General features: G+C 42.2%; 1 protein-coding gene across 1 annotated transcript in view; it reads right to left on the reverse strand.

The window, feature by feature from the left end:
• Nucleotides 1–22,114, reverse strand: part of LOC103924526 (tyrosine 3-monooxygenase-like) — a 32,500-nt gene extending 10,386 nt beyond the window's left edge. The window contains exons 1-9 of the mRNA XM_009333054.1: nt 21,917–22,114; nt 20,813–20,987; nt 17,220–17,308; nt 13,864–13,931; nt 12,620–12,670; nt 8,740–8,885; nt 2,845–2,980; nt 2,128–2,197; nt 375–431 (exon numbers count right to left, since the gene is read on the reverse strand). Coding sequence (XP_009331329.1) covers nt 375–431; nt 2,128–2,197; nt 2,845–2,980; nt 8,740–8,885; nt 12,620–12,670; nt 13,864–13,931; nt 17,220–17,308; nt 20,813–20,987; nt 21,917–22,114 — 990 coding nt within the window. The remainder of the gene's footprint in view (nt 1–374; nt 432–2,127; nt 2,198–2,844; nt 2,981–8,739; nt 8,886–12,619; nt 12,671–13,863; nt 13,932–17,219; nt 17,309–20,812; nt 20,988–21,916) is intronic.
• Between the last annotated feature and the right edge of the window lie 1,353 nt (nt 22,115–23,467).

A 23,467-nucleotide genomic window follows, 5' to 3' on the forward strand; every position in this document is an offset into this window, starting at 1 on the left:
CTACACCTTGTGTAGGAGAAAATGCAGGAATCACATTGGGTATCCAGCCTATTAGGCAAATCTGGAAAGCGAGTTGTGACCCTCCTGTGGCTGAAATTGTAGAAACTCCGCTTCAGCAATATAATCTTATAGAAGTAAAAAGTATAAGCATTTCCTCAGGTGGAATCACATGCTTCTGGGCTCTCCCAGAGGGACTCCAGCCCCTGCTCCAGCACCTCCCTAACCTGTGGATGAGGAGAAGAGACAATCCTGCTAATGGTCCCATTTTTGTAGCTAATCTGAGACACTGGAGAAGAGCCTTCCCTGCACAGTAAGGGATATGCAGTGAATCGTTTGGGTTTTGCCTCCAATGTTAAACTGCCATCTGTACTTACTGTGGCCAGTTTCTCAATCTCCACTTCAGATGATCCAAGAGAAGCCAGTCCAATATCCTAAAGCAAGTAAGCAAGCAGGCAGTGTTACACTAGTGTGATTATTCAGCCCAAGGGAGAGAAAGAGGGGAAGGGGGAGGACCGCATTATTTCTAGCATGAATAGCATGAACTATTCATTGTTTTTGTCACCCAAAATGACCTTCCACGGCTTCCAGGATGCCTACTTCTCCCTGGCCCCCAGCTACATACCACTGGGAGCCACATTAGATGAGTGTTTAATCCTCAGCATTCTCTGCATAAAGTTAACTATTTCTTGGCTTAATGCTGGAGTATCTCTGGCAGAGATTTATAGGGAGGCATGAGAAGGAAGGACAGCAAGGTGGGTTTTATCTTTGCCATTACCTTTCTGTCTCTCACTCTCTTTCTGACAGCCCTTATGAGTGGGTCAGATCCGTGCAGGGAGGATTCTGTTTACTCTCATCTGTGTTGCCTGCTAATTGTTATTCTCACAATAGGAATCTGTAGATGTCTCTTCTTAGTTATCCCGGGAGCCATATCATGCAGCAAACAAACAAAATTAGGGCATTTGCACCATTCATTGTCTCATGTTGAATGGAAAAAAAAAGAATTTTCATGGGGTGAATTTCAAATGTGAAAATACTTTGGGAAAAAAAACAGTGAAATGCAAAAATTCATTTAATGTGATCCCATGTTGTATAGTCTGTGTTATAGATGGGAAAAGAGGAAAGCTGGAAGTTTTGAAATGGCTATAATCTCACTATTTCTAATGTGTCTTCAGTTCTGGTATTGAACTGAACTGAAGAGTTTTCTTCCAGAATAAATTATAGACCACTAGGATATTTTAAGTACTACTCATCTGAATCTGATAATAACCGATATTTATGACCAAAATGGAAACTGGCGTGTATCCAAGTCAATACAACTGGGAACCACATTATATGAGGTGAATTGGCTTTCTTTTTAAGATATTCTAACAGGGACCTACATCATGTAACCCCTCTGCTCTTATTGCCAGTTTCCACTCTGGCAGCTGATTGATAAACCTAGAATATGAGTTGTCTTCTTTCCTCTGCTATGGTTTTGAGGCACATTCATAGTTCTGAAGTCTTTAATTATACGAGGTCATTGAGTTCACTTGGGTCTGACATTGACTGCTCATACTAAATAGCCCCTTATTGTACAAAGAAGCCCTGTTTGCTTTTTGGAGACTCCTCACCAGTGTGACCAATGCTGTGATAATCTGGTGAGTTGTAAAAGGAAAAACAACTCCAATGAATGACATGGTGATGGACACAATTAAAGTATCATGAGAGATAAAAATGTACGTCCAGAGACAGAACCAGTCTGGGGGCTCGATGGCTGGTGCTGGTTAGGTTCATGTGGTGTAGGACAGGAAGCCAGGGGAACAGCGTAGTCAGTACAACTCAAACACACAGCACCGCAGAGGCTCCACTGGCATCCTTCTACAGACTGACACGGCCCCCCCACAGACAAGTCCCACAAGCACTGGCTGCCCTTCTTTTTACACAATGTCCACAGGGAGTAGTGCTACCACTCCCTTGGAGTAAATGTCTCCAGGGGCACTGCTAGCCCACCACCCCTGGAGGTTGTGACTCAGGCACAATCAAGTCTTAAAATAGCATTTCAAGCACAGTGAGCTACATGCCTTTGAGGCACGTCTGGCCTGCTATCCACAGCAGTTGGTTAAACAGCCAGCAGAACAAACTTCTTACCTGTGAGAACTGGGCAAACTCCTTGTCAGCTAGCATGGGAACATGACCCAACAACTCATGGCAACAGTCTCTGGAAAAAAAGTGACCTTCATGTTTAATAAAGGTTTCTTTTCCTGCCCTACATGAACTTCCCATGAAGGACTTTAGCCGATAGACCCCCAAAGGGAGCTAGTGTGAGGGCTGCTTCGCAGTAGCTGCCTCCATACCTGGCCTGGCTCTGCAGGGAGCATGACAGAGCATTCCCTTCTGCCATGGGGAACCAGCTGCCCTGCACTACCTTGGCTATTGTCTCACTTGGGATGGCACGGGCATTAGTCTCCTATGTCACAACATCTTTGAAAGGCCCCTGTTTTGTCCCAGCATACAACAAAAGCGCCTGTGTGAACTTGTAATTTCTCATGAAATGTAATTGCTGTTGTCTGGCCAGCACTTACTGGGAGAGTTTCACAGCAGGGAATCAAACCCCAGCAGATGGTAACTGAAGGCAGGATGAAAAGATTAAACCAGATATTCTCCGGTCTTTTGCTTCCCCAGACAACTTTGCAAGAGAGGCAGAGACCCACACACCCTCTCATGCATGACTTCCCCTTCTAACTCTTCAGCTACCAGTTTCTCAAATTGTTTCATTCTGTGGACTACTGGATAGAGCTCCAGAGCCGTTCCCAAGGGAATCATCCTCAACATATTCAGAAGGACAGGATTGTGTATCAAACTTACGGCTCTGGGGAATGCATAGGAGAAGAGAAATGCCTTATATACTGTGTGCTCTGGAAGACACGAAATGCCAGGCTGGCAAGGAAGTCACGAGCAGACAGCAATCCTGCAGCTGGTCTCAACTGGAAACCTGTTCTTTCTGCAAAGGGAATTGAGACTGAATTTAGGAGTTTCTAGGGTTAACTACATGGCACACTTACTTCAGGTAAGCAGTTTCAGAGGGCCTTCGTGCTCTGCTGCAGTAGCTTCCTCCACCTAAGCATGGCAGAAACATCCTGACTTATCATTATCGATTTGTCCCTGTACTGTTATGGGTCCAATTACTGCAACATTAAATCACTTAATCATCCAACCTACACGTATTCACACAGCAATGATGTGAGTTACAGAAGTACTGCCTACCCCAGTTTACATTTTTAGCACATTTACACACATTTTTCTACTATGTCCCACATGTCAGTGATGTATCTGAGGTCATGTATCATCCTTATGATCAAGCAGGAGACAGAACCTGCATTTTCAGTCCTGGCTAGTTTATTAATTCTTGAATTCACTCTCATTTCCTCTATAGTATATGTAAAAAACAAACAGGAGATTGACAAGGGACACACCCCATCCCTATTCTTGTCTGTGGCTGGCTCTTCCCTGATGCTAGGTTACTGTTTAGCCTCCTTCTGCAGAGTTTCTTATTCCCTGCACTGAAACCCCTGGTAGCTTGCACTGTTGAAGACAGAAGTAGGTGGACCGTGGGTCTGATCCAGTCTGGGCAATTCTTCTGTTCCTCAATGGGCCTAGTTCAACATACCCCAGAGGTAGAATTGGAGCATATTGTTCAGCTTCATTTCCATTTGTCAGTGCATGCTCCACATGTATAAAGTAGCTCAGCACTGGCAAAACTTGCTATCAATTTTACCTTTCTGCCTGGACTTCATTAGAATGGGAACACACAGGAGAAAGAGCAAACAGGTCCTAGTCAGAGATAAGGGTGCTGGAATTTGGCCCTTAACCATTTAACATCAGAGTTTCCATCAGTGCTCTCACCTATTTTTCCCCTTTGTTTTTTTTTGCACCATTATGTTTGTCTAAAACTAACTACACAGCCTCCCAGTGATGTGATCGTAGATATTTTGTTTTGCATGTGTCCATAGAACAGGACAGAAGAATGCAATACTTTTGCGCTGTGACTTCAGCTTGTGCTATCAGTGTTACCCCAGGACACCCTGTGTTACTATGAAAGGTCTATGAGAGACAACTAACAAAATAACCAGTCCTATGGTCAGCAGACTACATAATCTGCATTTCCCTGGGAAACATGTTGGTGGTCTGCAAAGCTAAGAAAATTGAAAATCACTGCTTTAAAAGAGAGCCAATGATAATCTTTTTGAAGTCCTATATTCAAAATCTGTGTTGCATTCTCAGCTCCCATAAATGACATTTCATCTTCTTTAAAGCATAAAACTACATTTTTAAAAAAATCAGAAATGGTTTTATTCTCCCTTCTCTCTCCATATTCTATTGTGTCATGAAGCCTGGAACCTAATTTATTTTATGTAAACAAACAAAAAAAATCCCACCCAGAAACCAAGCCATTTACAAGATTTGTTTTGGTTTGGTTTTTAATGTTTCTTCCAGCATTTCTTGTCTTGCTCTGTCTGGCTATTAGCACTTTTCTCATTAAAAAGAAAAAAAAAATAAGAGACCGGAAGAGAAGAAAAGGAAAAAAAAAAAAAAAGGCTTCACTGGAAGAATTAGAAGTGACAAAGCATCTGAAGCTATACAGGACAAGAAAAGAGTGGACAACTTCTACCTGACAATGTGAGGGACTAGGTGGTTAGCATTTGCCATGGTTATCTTCTACTGCTCCGCTGAATTCAAAGGTAATGTATACGGAACAGCCTAAAAGCTGAACAACAGCAAATAAACCAGCAAAAGCATCAGAGTTAACCAGGAAATTGGAAGTGGTTGTAAAGCAACTTACTGTTCTCCCCACCCCCCAGTTAAGAAAGCAGGGTGTATGGGGGAATAGACACACCATCAGGTATGTCTCCTTAGGCATTAGCCAGGAGTTGGCACAGAAGGGTACTCTCTTGCTGCTGATGCCATACTAAGCCAATCCAGAGGAATGTGAAAAGCTCAGAATCTCATCATCTTTGGGCTAAAGTCTGAGTCTGAGTGAAGTGAAAACTGCACCAGCTGAAAAATATATCAGACAAGCACCAAGCCCCAAGTAAGTCAGTTTTGGAAGGACTACGAAAAAGTCTAGGGAAATTTATATTGCTTTAACATCCATGTTGAAGGAGCAGGAGGGAAAATTAAAATTACAGCTTATGTTCCCTGAGATGTCCTTTTAAATATTGGCCAGTGAATCAGACAGTCTGCTGATGAAACAGACTTGGCCAGTTGCCTTGAAAAGCCATAGGAAAAAGTTGTCTGCTGAAGGTAATATCTGCAAAATCTGAACTTCTATTTCATTACTACACAATAAAACCAGCAATCAGTAGATAATTGGGGGTGTGGCTGATTGGACCTGCTGCCCAAATAGCTCTCAAATCAAAATGAGTTGAAGAGAAGGTCTTGAGCAGTTGACCTAAAGTGATCTGTAAGGCTTAATTCTTGGCCTAAAAAGCTCATGTATACAGGCCTGTGTGTTGTAGTGTGAGCTTGCTTGAGTTCACTGGCTGTAATTTCTTCCAGCTGTGGAGGACAATGAATGCCTAAATCCAAACATCTTTCCTAGAAAGAAAGACGTGCCTGGGTTCATCTAGTTAATCCTTTAGAAAAACGCCATGTTACATGGTCACATGGTTAACCATTTAAATTCTCTTTAAGTAATTATGAACTACTTATGATGTAGAGTTCATTTCTGTTCAAACCAGCCTCACTGGCAGGCCAGGTAACACTAGACAGATCTTGTAGTTCAACTTGTATTGAAGTCAAAAGGAATTGCTTGCTTGAGTTCACAGATACTGCTGACTAAGAGAAGATGGAAGTTTACCTGGCTGTGTGGGGGCTGGTTATAACATGATCACTTTCTCTCCAGGATATCCCTCTCTCTCTCTCTGCATCCCTATAATTTATTATATTCAAAGCTGCCTCAGGGGAGGTTTAGACTGGACATTAGGAAGCTTTTCTTTAGCAAGAGTGTGGTCAAACACTGGAACAGGCTTCCTAGAGAGGTGGTTGATACCCCAAGCCTGTCAGAGTTTAAGAGGCATTTGGACAATGCCCTTAACAACATGCTTTAACTTTTGGTCAGACCTGAATTGGTCAGGCAGTTGGACTAGGTGATCGTTGTAGGTCCCTTCCAATTGAAATAGTCCTATCCTATCCTATCCTATCCTATCCTATCCTATCCTATCCTTCTACATAAAGTCTTATCATCACATATGCTGAAGAATGGTCCAGTCCTTAGAAGCAGTATTTAGCAAAGATATATGCTGGGATTTATGTCCTAAATGGGAGAGTGGGACAGTTCAGGGTTCACCCAGAGCTAACCAGTGACAGGAGGAACTGCACTATGCATCTCCACATAGGCTGTAGTTGAAATACATCCACTGTATGCCAAGGAATTTTGGGACACACGTCACAGCCTATAGTTTCGTTAAGGTTTGGTTGGTTGAACACTGCACGCCTGTAACACAGGAAAGAGCCTAAGCATACAGTTGATTGACGAGTTGTAAGGAGCAAAAATTCTGGCCTTGCTGACGCTGGTGGTAAAAGCCACCCAAATTAGTAATAAATCAGAACTCCTTATAAATTATACCCCTCACCCAGTGGCTGCTTGGCATGAGGCTGTCTTTAACACAGATTTTACAGACCTTGTAGATGCTTCTGACTTAGACTGAGTTTGTTACAAAGGGACCTTGCAATAATGTCAATCTTCATGCTGTTCTAGAAAGTATTCTGCATAGTGAAATGACCTTATTAGAGGGAATCATTGAAGATAAGTAAGATATCAGTTCAAAGCCCCATATAATGGGACTAAAATAGCTTACTCATTATTAATTGTGTCTAGCTGTAAACACAGTTCTTTTGAACAAACTTTGTTTCATCTATGCATAATCTTTTACAAAGCCTGTAGACTAAACTACTTCAGGTTTTATCTACAGTTTAAGGAGGGTAGGACCAGTGCTCCCGAGAGCCATTCTTTTCATTTTCCTTAGACACCCATTCCAGGATGGAATAAAACACCTTTGAAGGGCCTGATTCTCATTCCCAGTCAGAACAGTATGGACAATCAGCTTACACTAGACACGCCGTGTTTATAGTAGGTGAGTTGAAACTCACTGTGAACATCTTCCCAACCGTTACTAGCAGAATTTTCAGAATGACTATTTTTACTGCATTTTTTTTTTTACTTAGGACAATTTGTATGGCATAGAGAAAATTTAGAATCAGAGCCTACAAAAGAAGTGAGTAGGCCTGGACTCCAGGCAATCAAATCCTGTCAACCAACATGAGCAATACAAATAGTATTATGACAAGATATTCTTATATTATCCCAAATTCTCCCACTTTGAAATCACCTGATTCACTTAAAGAATATTCATATCTGTGGTAATCAAATCAGCATCACATGATTTCTGGAGTTCCCTGCTGTCAGATAGTGTAAATGAGATGAGTTCAACTACGTCATGAGAAAAAATATTTATCAGCCCAGTTACTATAGGAGGGAAGTAAGATGGATAGTTGAATAGAAGGGAAAATATATGAGAAAATACATAATGCATACACAGAAATTTCCTACAGCTGGATGTGATGGTGCTGGTATGCTCATGAGGGATGCTTTTCATATGCCAACCTTCCATTCCCTTACACTAAAGGTGCAATAAAAACTTTGTCATCAAACAGCTTAATCTTCCCTAAAAATGGCAGTCTTGAAAACCTCTTCAGCAACAGAAAGCTCATTCAAGCTTACTAACATCACCTACTGATTTGTGGAGTAGGTCACTTGATTCCCTGAATATTGTATTTAAATTGAATTTATTTAAAGCTAAGCTATACTTTTTATTATTTATTTCAGCATAGTGATCAGCTGTCCTCCACTCTCTAGCACATCTTCTTCTCACTGAGAAGGAGCAAGGAATCTTTAAAGGCTGCCTTTCTTTAGTCATTCTTGATAATGGTAGAAAATCAGCTGGTTGACACAAAGCACCTGGCCTTGGGAATCTATGCAGCCTGTGGCCTCAAAAATAATGCAGGTTCCCTTCCTCTTCTGCCCTTTGCTAGTCAACCCCCAGCTAACAGCAGGTAGGTCAGCCTAGCAATTTTATGTCCTTCCATCTAAGGCCACATCTTCATGCATTTACAGACTAACACCACAGCCTTTCTGCTCTGTCAGCCACGTGGTAGGTACCAAAGAGTTTAGTGTGGCAAATGGGGCCACGGAGACAGAAAGAAGCAGTGTTGTTACACAGCAGCTGCTGATGGACTAGCAGGACCTCCTGGAAATCCTCTCCTCTAGCATACATTGTCATCTTGTCTCATGAATCAGAAAAAAGTGGACTTCAGAGGTATGTACCTGTACTTGTGTTTGGGTCTTAATAGCAGCATAGCTATAGAAGCATAAAATACAGCCAAACCCATAGAAAACCTGTGTTTGGAAGTCATGCTGAGCAGTGTGCTGCTATGGTTGTACTGCTGTTAGTACTGGAATTAGCTGGTTAGCGCCACACCAACTGCAGCCATTCACAGAGCAAACACAAACTTACTTACAGCTCGGTCCCTAGATATGCCTGGTATTAATGTCCTGTGCTACAGCTCATCTTGCACGAGAGAACTCTACAGCTAATCAGCTCTGGTCACCAGCTTGGGTCCTACAAGATGGTTTGTGTGTGTATGTGCTGTACATACGTATCCAGGAAAACCTAGAATAAACCATGGTTCATAATGACTGGCCTTTTAAAAATCTGGAGACGTCCTGAAGTTGAGGTATGTTATGCTCTTGGTAGCCACAGTATTTCTCCAGCTGCTGGAAAGCATCCAGGTACTGTGTACAGGCATGAGTAGGGTAAAGGCTGCTCAGCTTCCTGTAGACTTCTCTCCTGAAAAGCAAAAGCCATATAGCATGACCCACCTCAATAAAGCAGTACTTCTCTGCCCTATCTACAGATCCACAGAGAGGCATAAACCCCCAGCATATGCAATGGTCTAAAAATCTGAACTTGGGACACTTGGTGCTTGGAAGCCAATGCCTGGGTGGATGTAGCAAAGCATAAGGGGTTTTTGTTTCACTTTTCCTTCAGAAGGTGAGTTCTGTTCAGCAAATCTCTTTTATCCCTTCCTACACCCTCCTTTAATGTAACAGGACTTAATTCTGATTCAAAAGTGCTTCTTGCTTAGGTATAAGGGTGTTGGAAGTTCCAGGGAAATCCCAGGGAGAAAGCTGAGGCTGTGGCCCTCTCTATGCTGTGCAGTTTAGGGATGGAATGAATCAGGTATTCCCTCCCTCTCTACATGGGGGTACAACTTGAAAAGCCGGTCCCTCCATCTCCATGCTGAAGCCCAGCCTATATTTGACTTTCACAAACCTCCTCCTAAAAAAGCACATTTTCTGATACTGAAGAGTAACATCTGGACAGGCAAAGAGGTTCATACTTTTGCAGTTCAAAATGCCTGGCATGGGCTATGTATTTGAAAGACATGCCAACTGCTTGAAGCATTTAGCCCATTATACAAAAAGAGACCAGCTGAAGAAAAATATATATAACCAGATTTAGACACAGGCTTCAAGCTTCTCCCAAACTTGATGGTGCTTGGATTTAGAGCTGTGGTTTGGAATATATTTAGCTGTTGCAAAATAAACAAGTAGTAATAGGATGGCAAAGAACCTTATAGAAATGGTTATTTTTGTTCAGACTTGGCCCTAGGGTGTTAACAATTTTATAAATATTGTTTTATGAAAATTGAGATCATTCTTGGAAATGCTGGCTACGGAAAATGACCTTTTGTTGTTTTTGTATTGTATTTTTTTTGTGATGCTATTGTTGCTATGGAGGTGATAGCCAGTCCCTGGTAATGGCTCTCTTCATTTGTACGAATGTCTTACACAGTGTGGGAGTAATGAACCAGGATGACAGGGGTGGAGGAAAACCTTAGGAGGAAAAAAAATTAGAAGAACAGAGGGAAACAGTGGCTGCTGTCACTATTGCAAAAGCCGCAGGAGACTGGGCCATTTCCATAGAAGAATTAGGAAAAAATGAGGAGGACTAGAGTTCAAGTGTTGCCCTGGCTTATTTCCCCATAGAATACTACTGACTTCAGTGGGATTGCATAGGATCTGAACCAGTACACAGTTCATCCCCAGACTGGAGTCTAGAGAGGTCAGGCTTGTTTACACTTCTGCACATATGGTCTCTTTTACCAAAGCATCATTCTACTATGTGTCCAAACATTGACTACCACAGAAACACAGGCAGTCTCAGGGACCAGTGATGAATTATCCAAAGCTAAATGTCCTCCTCTTTTAGTACCTCTAAGGCAATCATCTAAGTTCCCTCCAAAGTCAATAAAGTAGCAGATACTTCCAGAAAACAGTTTAGCTTGCCCTAATGTAGTGTCTCAAATAGGTGTAACACCTCACCATATGGAAGTGCTATCACTCAAAGGACCATTAAGGTGCTACTTGATGGTACTTCAGTCCAGGGATGGAAAGAGAAACTGCTGAAAGTGTGGGCTATGAAATACTCTAGAAAGGAGCCTCATAACGAAGGATGAAGCCAGCCACTTGAAAGACTTTAAAGACAATGACCTTATTTTACATAAATTTCCTTATTCTTTTAGGAAGAAGCGGCACTATTCAGCTTTATTATGAAGATGTGACAGGTGCATCACATAATTTTGTCCTAGATTCTCCCTTTTTCTTGTATAGTTTTTACCCATAAGACGTCTTTTATGACTACTTAGTTTCAGGGCCTTCCAAGAAGCCTGCTTGAAAACAGAAATTCAGATCATCTGTACCCTCTGTTTTCTGAATGTCGTATTTCTTCACTTGATTAGTTTTCATTTTTATAATCATGTTGCTACAAACTGAAGGCATCCAACAACTCTTCAGAGTGAACACCAAGGGAATTTATTCTGTGCTACAAATTTCCCGTTCAATTGCAATGTGCTCAATTAAGTTGTGCTGTAATGTAGCTGACCTCAAGGCACAGCCCCAGGGAGCCGTGATAACCATTGGGAGGTCTAATTTTGGAAACAGATTTACATAACAAGACAACCTGGGTTGCTGGGGCTGGCTGCTGTTTGGGGAAATGGGCAGATACTACTTTAAAGGCCTATTCCGTTACCACAGTGGGACTAATTCTAGGTGGAGAAGGGCTGGAATGACGGAGGTTGGCAACAAAAGGGAAAAACAGGAAAGAACACAAAATTAAATTTTCTTAAATATGACGTTCCCACACACCATCCCATGCCAAGATTGTTGGCTGGTGGTAGCAATCATGAGCATGACACCGACCATCAATCTTCGACAATTGAAAGATGTTGTAAAAACCTATTTGAGCTTAATAAAAATGTGACCGCCTGGATGAGTTGGATGCAAGGTTTCTATGTGATTGTGGGCAACACCCCCCAAGCTTTCTATGGCACAGTAGATTTTATTTAAAATAAAATAATCACTGAAAAAGATGGGATGGCCCTGTGGTTGAGGTTCTGGCATGAGACATCTAGTGTATGGATTTAATTCCTGGCATTGACATAAACTTTGTGTATAATTTTGGGCAAATCACTTAAGCTCTAGTTTTTTTCAGTTCCAGTTATAAAATGTGGTCATCATTCTTCCTTTGTCCCACCTTTAGGCTGTCTTTCCATTTAAATTGTATTTTTTTCTGAACAAAGACTCTCTTTTATTATGTGCACATGTGGCACCTTGCACAATTCTGGGACTCTGCTCTTAGTTGGGACATTTGGACATATTCGTGTTTGTATTTTCATACAAATGTGTAATTATTGCTGCTTACTGAGATTTGTTAAAGATAGTGGGAGAAAGTGGAAACAGAGTTATATGAAATAAGAACTCTGTTGTCTTTCAAATCTGCCACATACTTCACATAACATCTGCAAACATACTTTGAATTGAATTAATTTTGGTTGGTTGGTTGGTTTGATTGGTTTTTTGGTTGTTGTTTTTTGAGTGGCAAATCTTCAGGAGAAACAAAGCCCCAGTGAAGAAATTCTGCACCCATGTAAAAGTAACTTGCCATCATTTCATATGACATCAAAGGCCTTTTTACAGTGTAAATAATGTATCCTGGAAGGGCACTCCAAAATTTCCTTTACCTTCAGTTCGAGAGAATGATACCTATTCATGTTAACAGCAATGAATGCTTGCAGGAGAGCACACAAGGCTGGTCTGTCCTATGAACATTGGATTAGCCACATCCTTTGAGTGAATTTGCATCCTGCGAGTGGGCATTTTCTCCTGGCAACATATTCAGAAAGGTGATGTTTCTGTCACCACCATAGCTATGGTTAATTAGAGTTCAGTTAGAAGAAATTATACTATAGGCTCCAGGTGTTTTCTGGCTTCTGATATCTTGACGTGATTGGCAGGCAGGGAGATGGTCAGGGAAATGCATTTTGCTCTATAAAGTGCAAGAGGTCAGCCCTGAGAATGGGTTTCTGCAAAACAAATGGCCAAAAGGTGACACTTAACCAAGGAGTAAAATTTGAGATGGATAAATATGGTTTTAAAATGTGATAAATGTCTCACATTGCCAGTCTTTCCTGGGACTGCAGTAGAATGGCCCAGAAGTCGGAGTATAAGTAATAAACTCACCAAGTTGCAGTCTCCTGCGGTGTGTACTCAATGAGAGGCAAAGGGTCTCCTCTGTAATGAAGAGAGGAAACAATGCATGTGTCTAAAGCATGTTTCAAGTTCAGTTTCCAAGTATTATTTTCTTTGCCTGCACTATGAATATTTGCTGTAATGAAGACAGAAATGGCAAAATAGTACATAATTAACAACTTCTTTGTCTTGGTAGGATCTAATGTGTGCATTTTCTTGTCTGTTCCGGTGTAGGGAGGAAACAGAGGGATATGGTGAGAAAGGGAGCCATGTTCTCCTTCATAGAAGAAAAAAGAGGCCTTCAGGCTTACCCTTACCTCTGCTGAAGGCAATTTAGCAACCGAAATGCAGTGTGTGCCTGCAGGGTCCATCCCTGCAGGATGTGATCAGCACAGTATCATCAGAGAAGAGGATTCGTGAACTCACCAGCAGAGAGCTGCTCAGGCATACACTGTGTAGCTATCACTAACTTCTCTGATGGGCAGTCTTCTCTCCTCTTCCTCACTCTTGCTTCTTCAGTAGCTCTGAGTCAGTGTGTGCTTTTATGCCATTTTGTGCTGCACTAGCTGTGATACATGGTGGTGGAGAGAAAACTGCACTCAAATAGAAGTCTCTCAAGACGTAGGAGATTTCACCAGTTCTTGGACACCATGAGGCTGATAGTCCACAACCAGTTCTACCTATACATCTGATTGACTCTGCCAGACAGCAGTGTGATTCTGGTGAAGTTTTACACGTAAAGGCAGAAACATTTTCCATCACCCACACACGACCTGAGAGGTTTTTAGGTAGCTAATGTACATAGCTAGAGACATTTTATCAAACAAATAACAAAAATTGTAAATTGCTTTTCTTTGTCAAAAATATGTTCCTAAACACTGTTCCTTATAGTTCCTTGAAAAAGATTAGCCTCAGCTCAGGAGCTAGTCCTAAAAGGAACTGCAAAATTGAAATGAAAGAGTCATATTGAGAAATCACCTCTGCTAAGGCAAAATACAGCACTGAAGGAGATGTGAATGCAATCCTAAGATTTTTGTATTAAGGTATATTTGCTGTGTTGTGGGAAAAGTCTATTTCATACGGAGTGAAAGCTTCTGTGGCTGAGTTTTGTTTTCTAAAACATAGCCCCACTGATACATTGACAAAAGATTAAGTGTCTAGTATTTCTTGCACACAAAAATGTCTGAAAGCACATGTGGACTGCTGAAGTCTCTCTTCAGCAGCCTTGTACTTACGCTCTGTAATTAAAGGCAAGGTCAGCAAAGAATGCCCTCCGCTTCTTATACTCCAGGTCGGTGTATCCCTGAGGTAGAAGATAATTCAGAAAAAAAGTTTTACATTAAGAGAGATTTGTGGGCGTAAATAAATTTGCTAACAGAAGCGTTCAGAAAACCTAGGCCTCAAATAGGTTGTTTTCTCTGAGGCAATGAATCTTGAGCCTTATGAACAGGGTAAGCCAAAGTCTGCAATCAATTACATCCGTGACATTTTGATGAAAATTTGGGGCCTGTGACCAGAAAAGAAGGTAACATGGCTTGGTGGGAAGGTTTTGGAGTTGTTCATAAACACTACATCACAGACCATTACACTTACAGTCAAATTTAAATGCAAATCACATTAAAAATGGAATTGAAATGGGGGTGTCACTTCCGTTGGGGAAGAGCCGAATCTCCGAATCGTTTCTTTCCTGTACTAAGCACGAAGGTTGCGATATAGGACTGTGATGGACATGACGGTACCAAGCCTACTACCACCTTGCCAGAGAAAGTACACCGCACCTGCACAATACCCTGCACTTTGGGCAAAGAAGGGGTCCTCACTGGCTAGAAATCATTAGAGCTGCCACTGAATCTGTAGAAAGTACAGCCTTTCAGCTCAGTCCCCCCTTGGCCATTTATTACCATGTTATGATAAAGGCAGATTCAGTGGTATCTGTTTAAAGGGGCAGTTTACATATTAAATACTGGAGTTTTCTTTTTGCCCCCCTGGTGTTTACTAGAAGTTGAACTTCAAGCAGGCTTCTCCAGCTATTAAATATGAATAGAGATGTGGAATCAAATTCCTTTGAATTTTACATCATTCATAATAGGAATAAAATCTGAAATCTGGCACTGTGTTACTAATATAACTCATAAAGCAGCGTTGATCAGCATCACTGTACAAATATTTATTATTCTAAAATATTCAGAATTTACTGGAACCTCTTTGCATACTACAAGCCAAATTTCTCCCTTAGGTTTATTCACATAATTTTCAGTGTAGCAATAATACCGGTAATACTGCAGTTAATGAGTATTGTGTGCGTGAATCTGAGGAAAGAACTGGATCTCAAGAGCATGTCTATTTTTATCATGTGTTATGGATAATATGTTCATTCAGATGCCACCCTTGCTTGTCAGTAGCTGTAACAATTCCATGCAAAACATGTGGAGAAGCCATGAGGCCAGATGGCTAGCATTGATGCTGTGACCTCTCAGCTTTGTCCCTGCTGATCCCAGGGCTCTGTACCCATTCTCTCAGCAGCAGGAGCCCCCCTGGGGGACCGCTACAGACAGTTTCAGGGTGCCCCAGAGACTGGTGTCACAGTGTCATCAGTTTGCTTTTCTGGCCATTAAAGAAAACAGTAAAGAACAAAGTGAAGCTGTTGAGATGGACAGCCCAAATTGCCTATTTGGTAGTAAATGTATATGCAAAATCTCTGCTGAGCCACCTGTACATCAGCATATTTGGTACTTTCCTCCAACCTGCCCATTTTTGAGCCATGCTTAGCAGCACAGTAAATGAGCCCACATTGTGCTCCCTCCTGCCACAGACAAATGATTTTCAGTGCCTGAGCTAACTTGTTCCAAGCTAGTTTAGGTATTTCTACATTGCACTGCATTCTGCAGTGTAGATTATCCCCACTCAATACTTCTGTAACTCTGCACTGCCGGTGCTTTCTCTCATCCTCTTCAGTGCTCATACCTCCTATCTGGCAAAGTAGGAGGGGAGCTTGGTCCAATTGAAAGAATTCCCAATGTGCATTCATTTATCTCATGAGAAACAGCCTCAGAGCTAGTTCAGGAAAATGACAAATACTTGGATTGTTTCTATCAGAAAGACGTGAGGAAGAATGAAAGATGTCCTGGTTAAGGAGGATATGAAGCTCTCCTAAAGCATTATAGTTTAATAAGTGATTCTCAAAAATAGAAGATAGACTCGGAAAGGTTTTTTTGTACCACACAGAACTGTACGTAGCTAACAACATTACCATTGCATAGGTTAATAAAAGGGTCTAAATAGAATTCAGACATTTAGAAAAGGGAATGACAATATCTTGTAGATTCTGTTGACATCCATCTAAATCTTCCTTGCATTTTTCAGGGCAAAGTTTGTACTTTTTTTCCTCTTCATGCATCACTTCTCTGTGATGTTTGGCAGAACACTTCACAAAAAGTCTGTGACCTACCTTGTCAATCAGCAAATGGCCCTTTGGAGTCCCTTATTTGTCTGTACCTAACTCATATCTCATTTGTACTAAAGTTGGAAAACTTTGATGAGAAACAAGTGTCTGTTTGTTCCCAGTAGTTTGCCTTACTATTATCATGCTAGAGCAGGACTCTACAGTGCATTTTCCTCTTCTTTCTCTTAGAGTTTCTGCTTATGGCAAGGCTAAGAGTACACACACAAAACTGTTATGAGTAAAGCCCTTTTTGCTGCCCACTCATAACCAAGACCTACTGCCTGAATCCAAGGGAAAGCCCGTCACAAACATTCTAACAATATTTTGCAGAGTAGCATCAATAAATACTGCCAAAATCCTGGCTCCAAAGACCTTGTGAAAAGTCAGATGTAAATTAGTGTTATAATCTTCCAATTTGCTTCCTCTTTTAACTTTAGATGCTTATGTCAGCTGAAATCACTAGACCTTTTGAGCTTCTCCAGTCACATTTAAATCTCTGTTCAGGTATTACATCCATTAATCAGTGCTGCCATGTATTTATCTTATTTTCTGTCTAGGTGATTTTTGCAAGTTTAAGCATAATACTCCCCTCTGTGGGATCTGAGGATCTGGTATTTATTAGTGACTAGCTCTTTGCCACTTGTCCTCATTACCATCCTCTGTACATCTGCGCTTGAATGAGATTCCTGGCATATGCAAAATTAAAAATGCAGATATGGACTATCTGAAAGGTCAAAACATAGAAAACACAAAAAGCAGAAGGCTGGGGAACTTGACTGTTATGTGGACCAGCTAGTACAAAGTGGACATGCTTCAAATATATCAGGGGTGAAATAATCAACAAGAGGTTTTTTTAAACTAAACAATGAAATGTAAACTCATGCTAAAGAATATGTTGAATAGAAATTACTTCAGCATGTGTCTGATGTTAATCATATGTACCTTGATGAATCAGGACCCATAAGCCTTTCTCATTATTAAGTTATTCATTCTGTACTCCCTAATTCCACTGAAGGTCAGCCTTTATCTGATCCTTCATTTTTTCTGTCCTTTCATGAGTATTTCTTTACTCCTGAAATTTTCCTTACAAAAAATTCACTACAGAGAGTTTCTTTTTTAAAATTGAAATGACAGTGATGTCAAACTTACAGGGTGACCATGGTCCAAACTGGGATCATACTTAGTGATCAGATGGTGACACTTGTCCAGATCTTGGATTTTTCTAGGGAACCAGGGCACTGGAGAGAAAGCAGCAAGAATTAAATGAGATAGGATCAACTAATTTTTAAAAGACACAGAAAATAAAAGTTGTGCTGAAGATTACAAGCTTTCTTTTCATCAATATCTAAGAATATTCATATCTACGTGTCACCATATGTCAGTAGTTGAATTGACCAAACTGGCAGACTAGATGAAAAATGATCTGAAACTAACTTGCAATGATAATCTCTCAGTTGTAATTAGTAGAAATTATTTTTAAAGGCAAAATCATTTCCTTTTAGGCCAAATGAGATATTCTGTTTGACAAAGCACAACAAATTTATTTCTACAGTTTGGATTTAAGAAAATATTTTGAACATGTCCAAAAAGTAGTCAAATTTTCATACCTTTAGAAGTGAAAACAACATTTTAAAAGGAAAACATGAAATTTCTAGAAACAAAACAGGCCAAGAAGTATCCTGACTTCAAGTTTTTTCCTTCTGTCTCTTTTTTTTTTTTCAGCAAAGTTATTCTAGCATTAGCTGAATTTCCAAACAGTTTCCTTCCCCTGAAGTGGGGAATTTTTCTAGTGACTAAAATAAAACTAAAGTATGCTCATTTTAATTTAAGTGCTAGCATTTATAACCAATGAATTTAAAAAATACTGAAAAAAGACAATGCTGATACTGCTTTCTGAGGTCAGACTGATGCTGTTATCAGACTTAGAGTGTTACAGCTCAGAAAAGGTCCATTTGGGGTCACCTTAATCTCATACTTGACAAGAGACCAGGCATCTGTTTACTGAATGGTAAATTTAGCTTTAGCCCTATTATATTATATCCAGGCACAGCCAGTTCACAAAGGTACAAGGCTACAAATACACACCAATGTTGGGAAATTCCAGTTCTTTCATGCAGTTATGGCCAATTCTGTGACAAGAAGGAAGAAATACTAGTCTCACAAATGTCTTACATCACCCCAGAATTTTTTTGCTGAGCCTTTGTCTTTGGCTGTACCAATGGTTCTGTATGCAAGATGCCTGTCCTGCCGCCTATGGCCATATCGCCTCAAAACCTGTACCTGATCATAAGTCCTGCAGTGTATGTCCCCATACACATCTTGCCTACCTCTTGCCGAGTCCTGGGAGAGGGCAGGACAGGCTAAAGGAGAGGGGAAAAGGACCATGGCAGAACCCTTGGCCTGGTCACAGAAATGGATGCAGCCAGTAAAACAGGGATAGTGCTGATGGATGCCAGTTTGGCTGCATCTGTCTCTGCTTCATGGAAGCAGAGATAACCACTGCTTTTCTCAACTGAGTACCAAATTAATTTGGGTTAAACCCACTATGAGCAGAACATTGTCTCACCACTGTCCTTCAGCAAACTGCCTGGGAAGACCTGTCTGGTTCACCTTAAAACTACGAAGAAAAGAATAAAAAGTCCATGTGGGAAAAAAAAATAGATTAATCCAGGAGCTGGAACCTCAGGCGATGGGGGTAGCCAGAACATACATATTTGTATCTTCCCAGTAGACTAATTGCTGACCAGTAAGCATGTTTACACAACTTAGATATCTCCTAGTTACCAATATGCTCTCACAGGCATCTGCAAACCCCACTAGAAAGTGAAGCTGCAGCTAGCCTCTTTCAATAAGATGCACTGCCTCTTTCAATAAGATAATATTGAAAAACAGTAACAATAAAAAACAATACCAGTAAAATGGGCCACTAGCCAATCTTAGACCTAGGGGCTAGCTGAGCTGAAAGTCCTTTGACACATTAGCACCCCCAAATTCACCTCAATAGGACCAAAAACACGAAGGGCTTTAAGGCCAAAACCTCCAAATCCCCAGTTCTTGCTGGTGCCCACACCTAAGGTGTCTCTGTGGGCCACAAATACCAACTCTCTGACCCTTTCATCTTGAAATCAAATTAACTGCTTAGGGCGCTACTGAATTCTGGGGTCTGAAACACCCAGAAAAGACTCTACAAACTAAGGAGTGCTGTGCGTAAGTCTGAGCTAACTTAGAAACAGAAAGACTCTGGCCATTTGCATGTCAAGTATATTAATTCTAGCATCATTACATCTAAAATAAGCCTGATTACTTTTATGATTGCTGTTCAAAACCATAAGAAAAAGGAAAATGTAAAGAAAATTATGTCCCTAATATTCCTCTGCTTTAACCATAAACACACCCTCTTTTTAACAGTCCCTTGTTTTTATTGTAGATCCCAGTCCCAGCACACCTGAAACTAACTGCTACTTCTGAGCACAAAGCTCTCAACTCCCAAGGGAATCCTAAAGAAATGCTTCTTCAGCTCCAAAACTCTCTTTGGTGCTCCAGTTTCCCTGATGACAGTGATACCCTTTTCGTATCCCCACAGTCCCTGAGAACAGCTCGGTATGGACTGCCTCTCATCACTAGCCTGAAGGTGAATTGCAAGCAACACCCAAAGGTGCCCAAACAGGACTGTATTAGCTAAAAGGGCCCTGGAGATTTCTGCCTGGCCTTGTCAAGGGTGGGAAACCTCATGGTAATTCTGTATTCAGAGAACTCAACCTATGAGCTGGACCCTCAGCCTTCTCATCTATTGGGGCACCTCTGGCATCCTCAGGATTATATTAAAGGTCTCTAATAGCTTGTTGTACTCGCCAATCTCCTACCTGCCTGTAAACAGGAAAAATACCGGTCTACCTCTGGCAAACTCACTTTCCATCCTAATGACTGGTAGAGACGGTGACTCAAATACAGCACAGGCAGTGGAGTAGCCACTTGCAGCACTTTGCCAGGTGAAATACTGTTCCTAAAGTGCAACCTCTGAAGCTGCACAACCTCCAAACAAGCTTTTCAGGTGCCTGGGAAAATGCCTGATGCTCTGTTACTCCAGATTTGGCTGTGGGTCTGTTCTCTACAAAAAGCTCATCTCCTGGTTCTCCCAGCCTGCCCTGCAGGCTTTCTGCTGACCCTCTCTCCCTCTTGCACTCTGGAAACTTCTTCGAGCTAGTTGCATTTAACTCTTTCCAGTGAAGGAGCAATCAACCTACAGACAATACTACTGGACCCAGACGGCAGTGGACACCATAAACAGACAGCTGCTGCTTCTCTTAACAAAACCGACACAATACACTACAAGCAAATGAAACATTCAGACCCTCTGCCTTATCATTGCATTCCCATCAAGTGTCTGTGCTCACCTCGGAGCGGTCAGTTCTCTGCACAGCTCTCAGCTCTCAGCCCACGATGTTCCTATCATTGAGGAGTTTCCAGTTTCTCCTCAGCTTCTTGTTTTGCTGTTCTATCCTTCTCATCTCCCTTTTTGCTGGAACACTTTTCTCACCTCAGTTCCACTGGCTATGACAAAGTGCCTCTCTTTCCACACCAATGAGAATGGTCCCAATTCAGGGAAAATAGTCATGCAGTGAAGAAAAATGAATGCATGCTTACCTGCTTTCCAGACTAATCAAATTACTATTATGAAGCTAATGCTAAAAAAGTTACTCTAAAAGGAAACAAAACAGCACTAACAGATGCATGTTTCTTACCTTTGTCTTCTCTGCTAGTTTTCACATCCTCTGCTACTCTCTTTAAGGAGGTAATAAGGATACTAACATCAGCACTGTGAACTTCACATTCAACAAAAATGTCAAGATCATCAGCAGAGTTCTTGGACTTTTTGGCTCGTCTGGTTTCAAAGTGATGGATCTGAGTTTCAAACATCTGCAAGAGCCAGAGTTCATATGATGAAGCTTCTCCAAAGACTGAAAATCCAGGTAAGTCTAGATAGGCTTCTGCAATATTTAGTCACCTTAAAAGGTGACTAAAACAGGTCTTAAAAAGAAGTGCATGTTAAGCAATGAATCCTAATAATGCCCAGTTTAGAAGGAGCTAGAATACAAGCAGAGCTAAAGATTAAACACTGTAGGTAGTGTTTAGGTAGAGAGAGATGGAGATGAAAGATGAGATACTGTTGAATGTAGCATTTCATCTGTGCAGATATAACAAATGAGTGGCTGGGTAACTCGTAAGACCCTGGGAGAATGAAAGCAGATCTATTGATGTATAATAACATAATCATTAAATAATTGCAAACGATTAAAAATAAGTAACAAATATAATACTTTTCTTTGGAGTTATTCATTTTCACAGATGAGAGTGAGCACCTGGTAGGGATACTTCAAGTGCCCAGAATATATAATGCCTGTATGGTTTACAGCTCTTGTATTCTCTGTAACTCCTGCCAAATATGCAGAGAAAATTCATTGGCTTCTAACATCCCCACAGTCTGAGTGCTTGAAATGCTAGCCTGTTGTTTAGTTGTGGCTAGCCACCATAACTGCTAGAAAGAAATAATAGATTGGTATCTGCTCTAAACAGCCTTTACATAAAATGACGATTCTTCTAAATTACTGTGTCCAGCTGCTCCCTCCCTGCAGAACGCTCTCCTCCTTGACCTGGAGAGACCAGCCAACCTCTCTGAGCAGCTGTAGCAAAACAGGGACAATGACAAAGGGGGAAGGTAGGTGGAGGCATAAGTCAGGCAGGGAGCAGGAGAAGGGTGAGACGGGGGAGATGCAAAGTGGGAGAGGTGAAGGCAATAGGGACAGAAGAGAGTGCTCAGTGGAGGAAAGGAATGGTGAGGTCTGTACCTCAAAGACTTTGGCTGCCTTAGGGAGCTCAGTCTTCCTCAGGTTGCAGAGGGTGAGGGTCAGGATGAGAGTGGCTCTGCCATCCTCCCTGTTGGAGTCCAGGCTGCCTTGCCTGTTCAATGACTCTATGCCACGCATCTCCTTCTCCTTGCTGGCCTCTTCCTTTTGGCCTGAGATCCCCACCACGTCAGTCTTCATTGGGAGACAGGGGAGTGGATCGCAGTTGCCAGATGTTGAGTGGAAACTGCCTGAGGATGTGAGTGCTTCTACCAGAGCAATGGCCGGGAGATGTGGTGGGACTGGAGATGCAGTGCGTATATGTGGGTGGTGAGATCAGAGCTGCCAGACAGCAGCGAAGCAAGCTGGTTGCTACTATGTTAGGTGTAGGGACATTTATATTGGCCATGCCAGACACATCAAGGGAAACCGCCTGCGTAGGATATGCGCAAGAACCCAAGATAGCCCTCCTCCTCTGGGTAACTTCAAAGCGCGACCCTCCTGCTCTGTTTGAAGGTGTCTGCAAGCCGTTCAACCCTGGAAATGGGCTCCTTTGTGGAGAGGCAATTAGCCTGAGCCCCATTTACATCTCCCAGTCTGGACTGACCTGCACAATGTCTCACATTGCCCTTCCTCCCCACCCTCTCTTACCTCACTGAGGCCCTCTCTGAATTGACCATGATCCTGGGGAACCAAAGGGGCTCTTCCCCCAAACCCTAGCCCAATCCAAGTGGTGTCCCCTCTGCACAGACACAACTGTGGGAGTGCCAGAGAGACCTGAGCCAGAGCCAAAGTTCATTGCCTACTGAGCTTTTCCTGCCCACACGATCTGACCTGTTCTACCCTAGCCCTACAAGAGCTGAGTGTTGCCTCCAGGCTAAGTTTGTCTGTTGGAACTTGTTTCTGTCATGATTTTATCTCCAGCAAAGTAGACTCTCAAAAAGCCCAGGGTCACATCTTTCTCACAGGTGGCAGGGCAAGCTGGGGAGGGATTCAGCTCTGCTCCTGCCAGAGCGTGGCATCCCTCGACATCCACAAGCATGTTTCTGGGTATGAGCACCCGTATCTTCATACCCCAAGTTACAGTGTGCTGGAACCCCTGTGAAAGTCATCTTGCAGGCCCACAGAGAAGACCACCTCTCTGTCTTCCCTTTGCAGATGGAGCCATTTCTGATGCGCCCCTTAGCTGATCCTGGCTGGGTCACACACCCCAGTGCTGTATTGCTCTTGCCTCCTCCCTGGCCAAGGAAGGTAAAGTCAGTGCAACCAAATTTTGTTCTCCAGAGACCATGACAGCACCGTGTTTCCCCTTGGCCCAAGACAGAGCACTGGGAAGGTCTCTATTGCCCCATCTATTGCCTGGCTGAAGCAGAAAACCCAAGGTGAATTTGGGAGCACCGTGCCCAGGAGGCAGGTCTCAGCGTCCCGAGGAACATCGGCCCATCCAGACCTCGGGCAGCGCGGGCTTTGCAGAGTGTGGCAAGTGCCAGCCCGGGAAGAGGTGTCCCCCCGGCCGTGCCCCGCCCGGGCCCGGGCCAGGGCGCCGCGGGCCCC

This window comes from Pygoscelis adeliae, unplaced genomic scaffold (assembly GCF_000699105.1).
Source record: "Pygoscelis adeliae isolate BGI_AS28 unplaced genomic scaffold, ASM69910v1 Scaffold38, whole genome shotgun sequence".
NCBI classification, from domain to species: Eukaryota; Metazoa; Chordata; class Aves; order Sphenisciformes; family Spheniscidae; genus Pygoscelis; species Pygoscelis adeliae.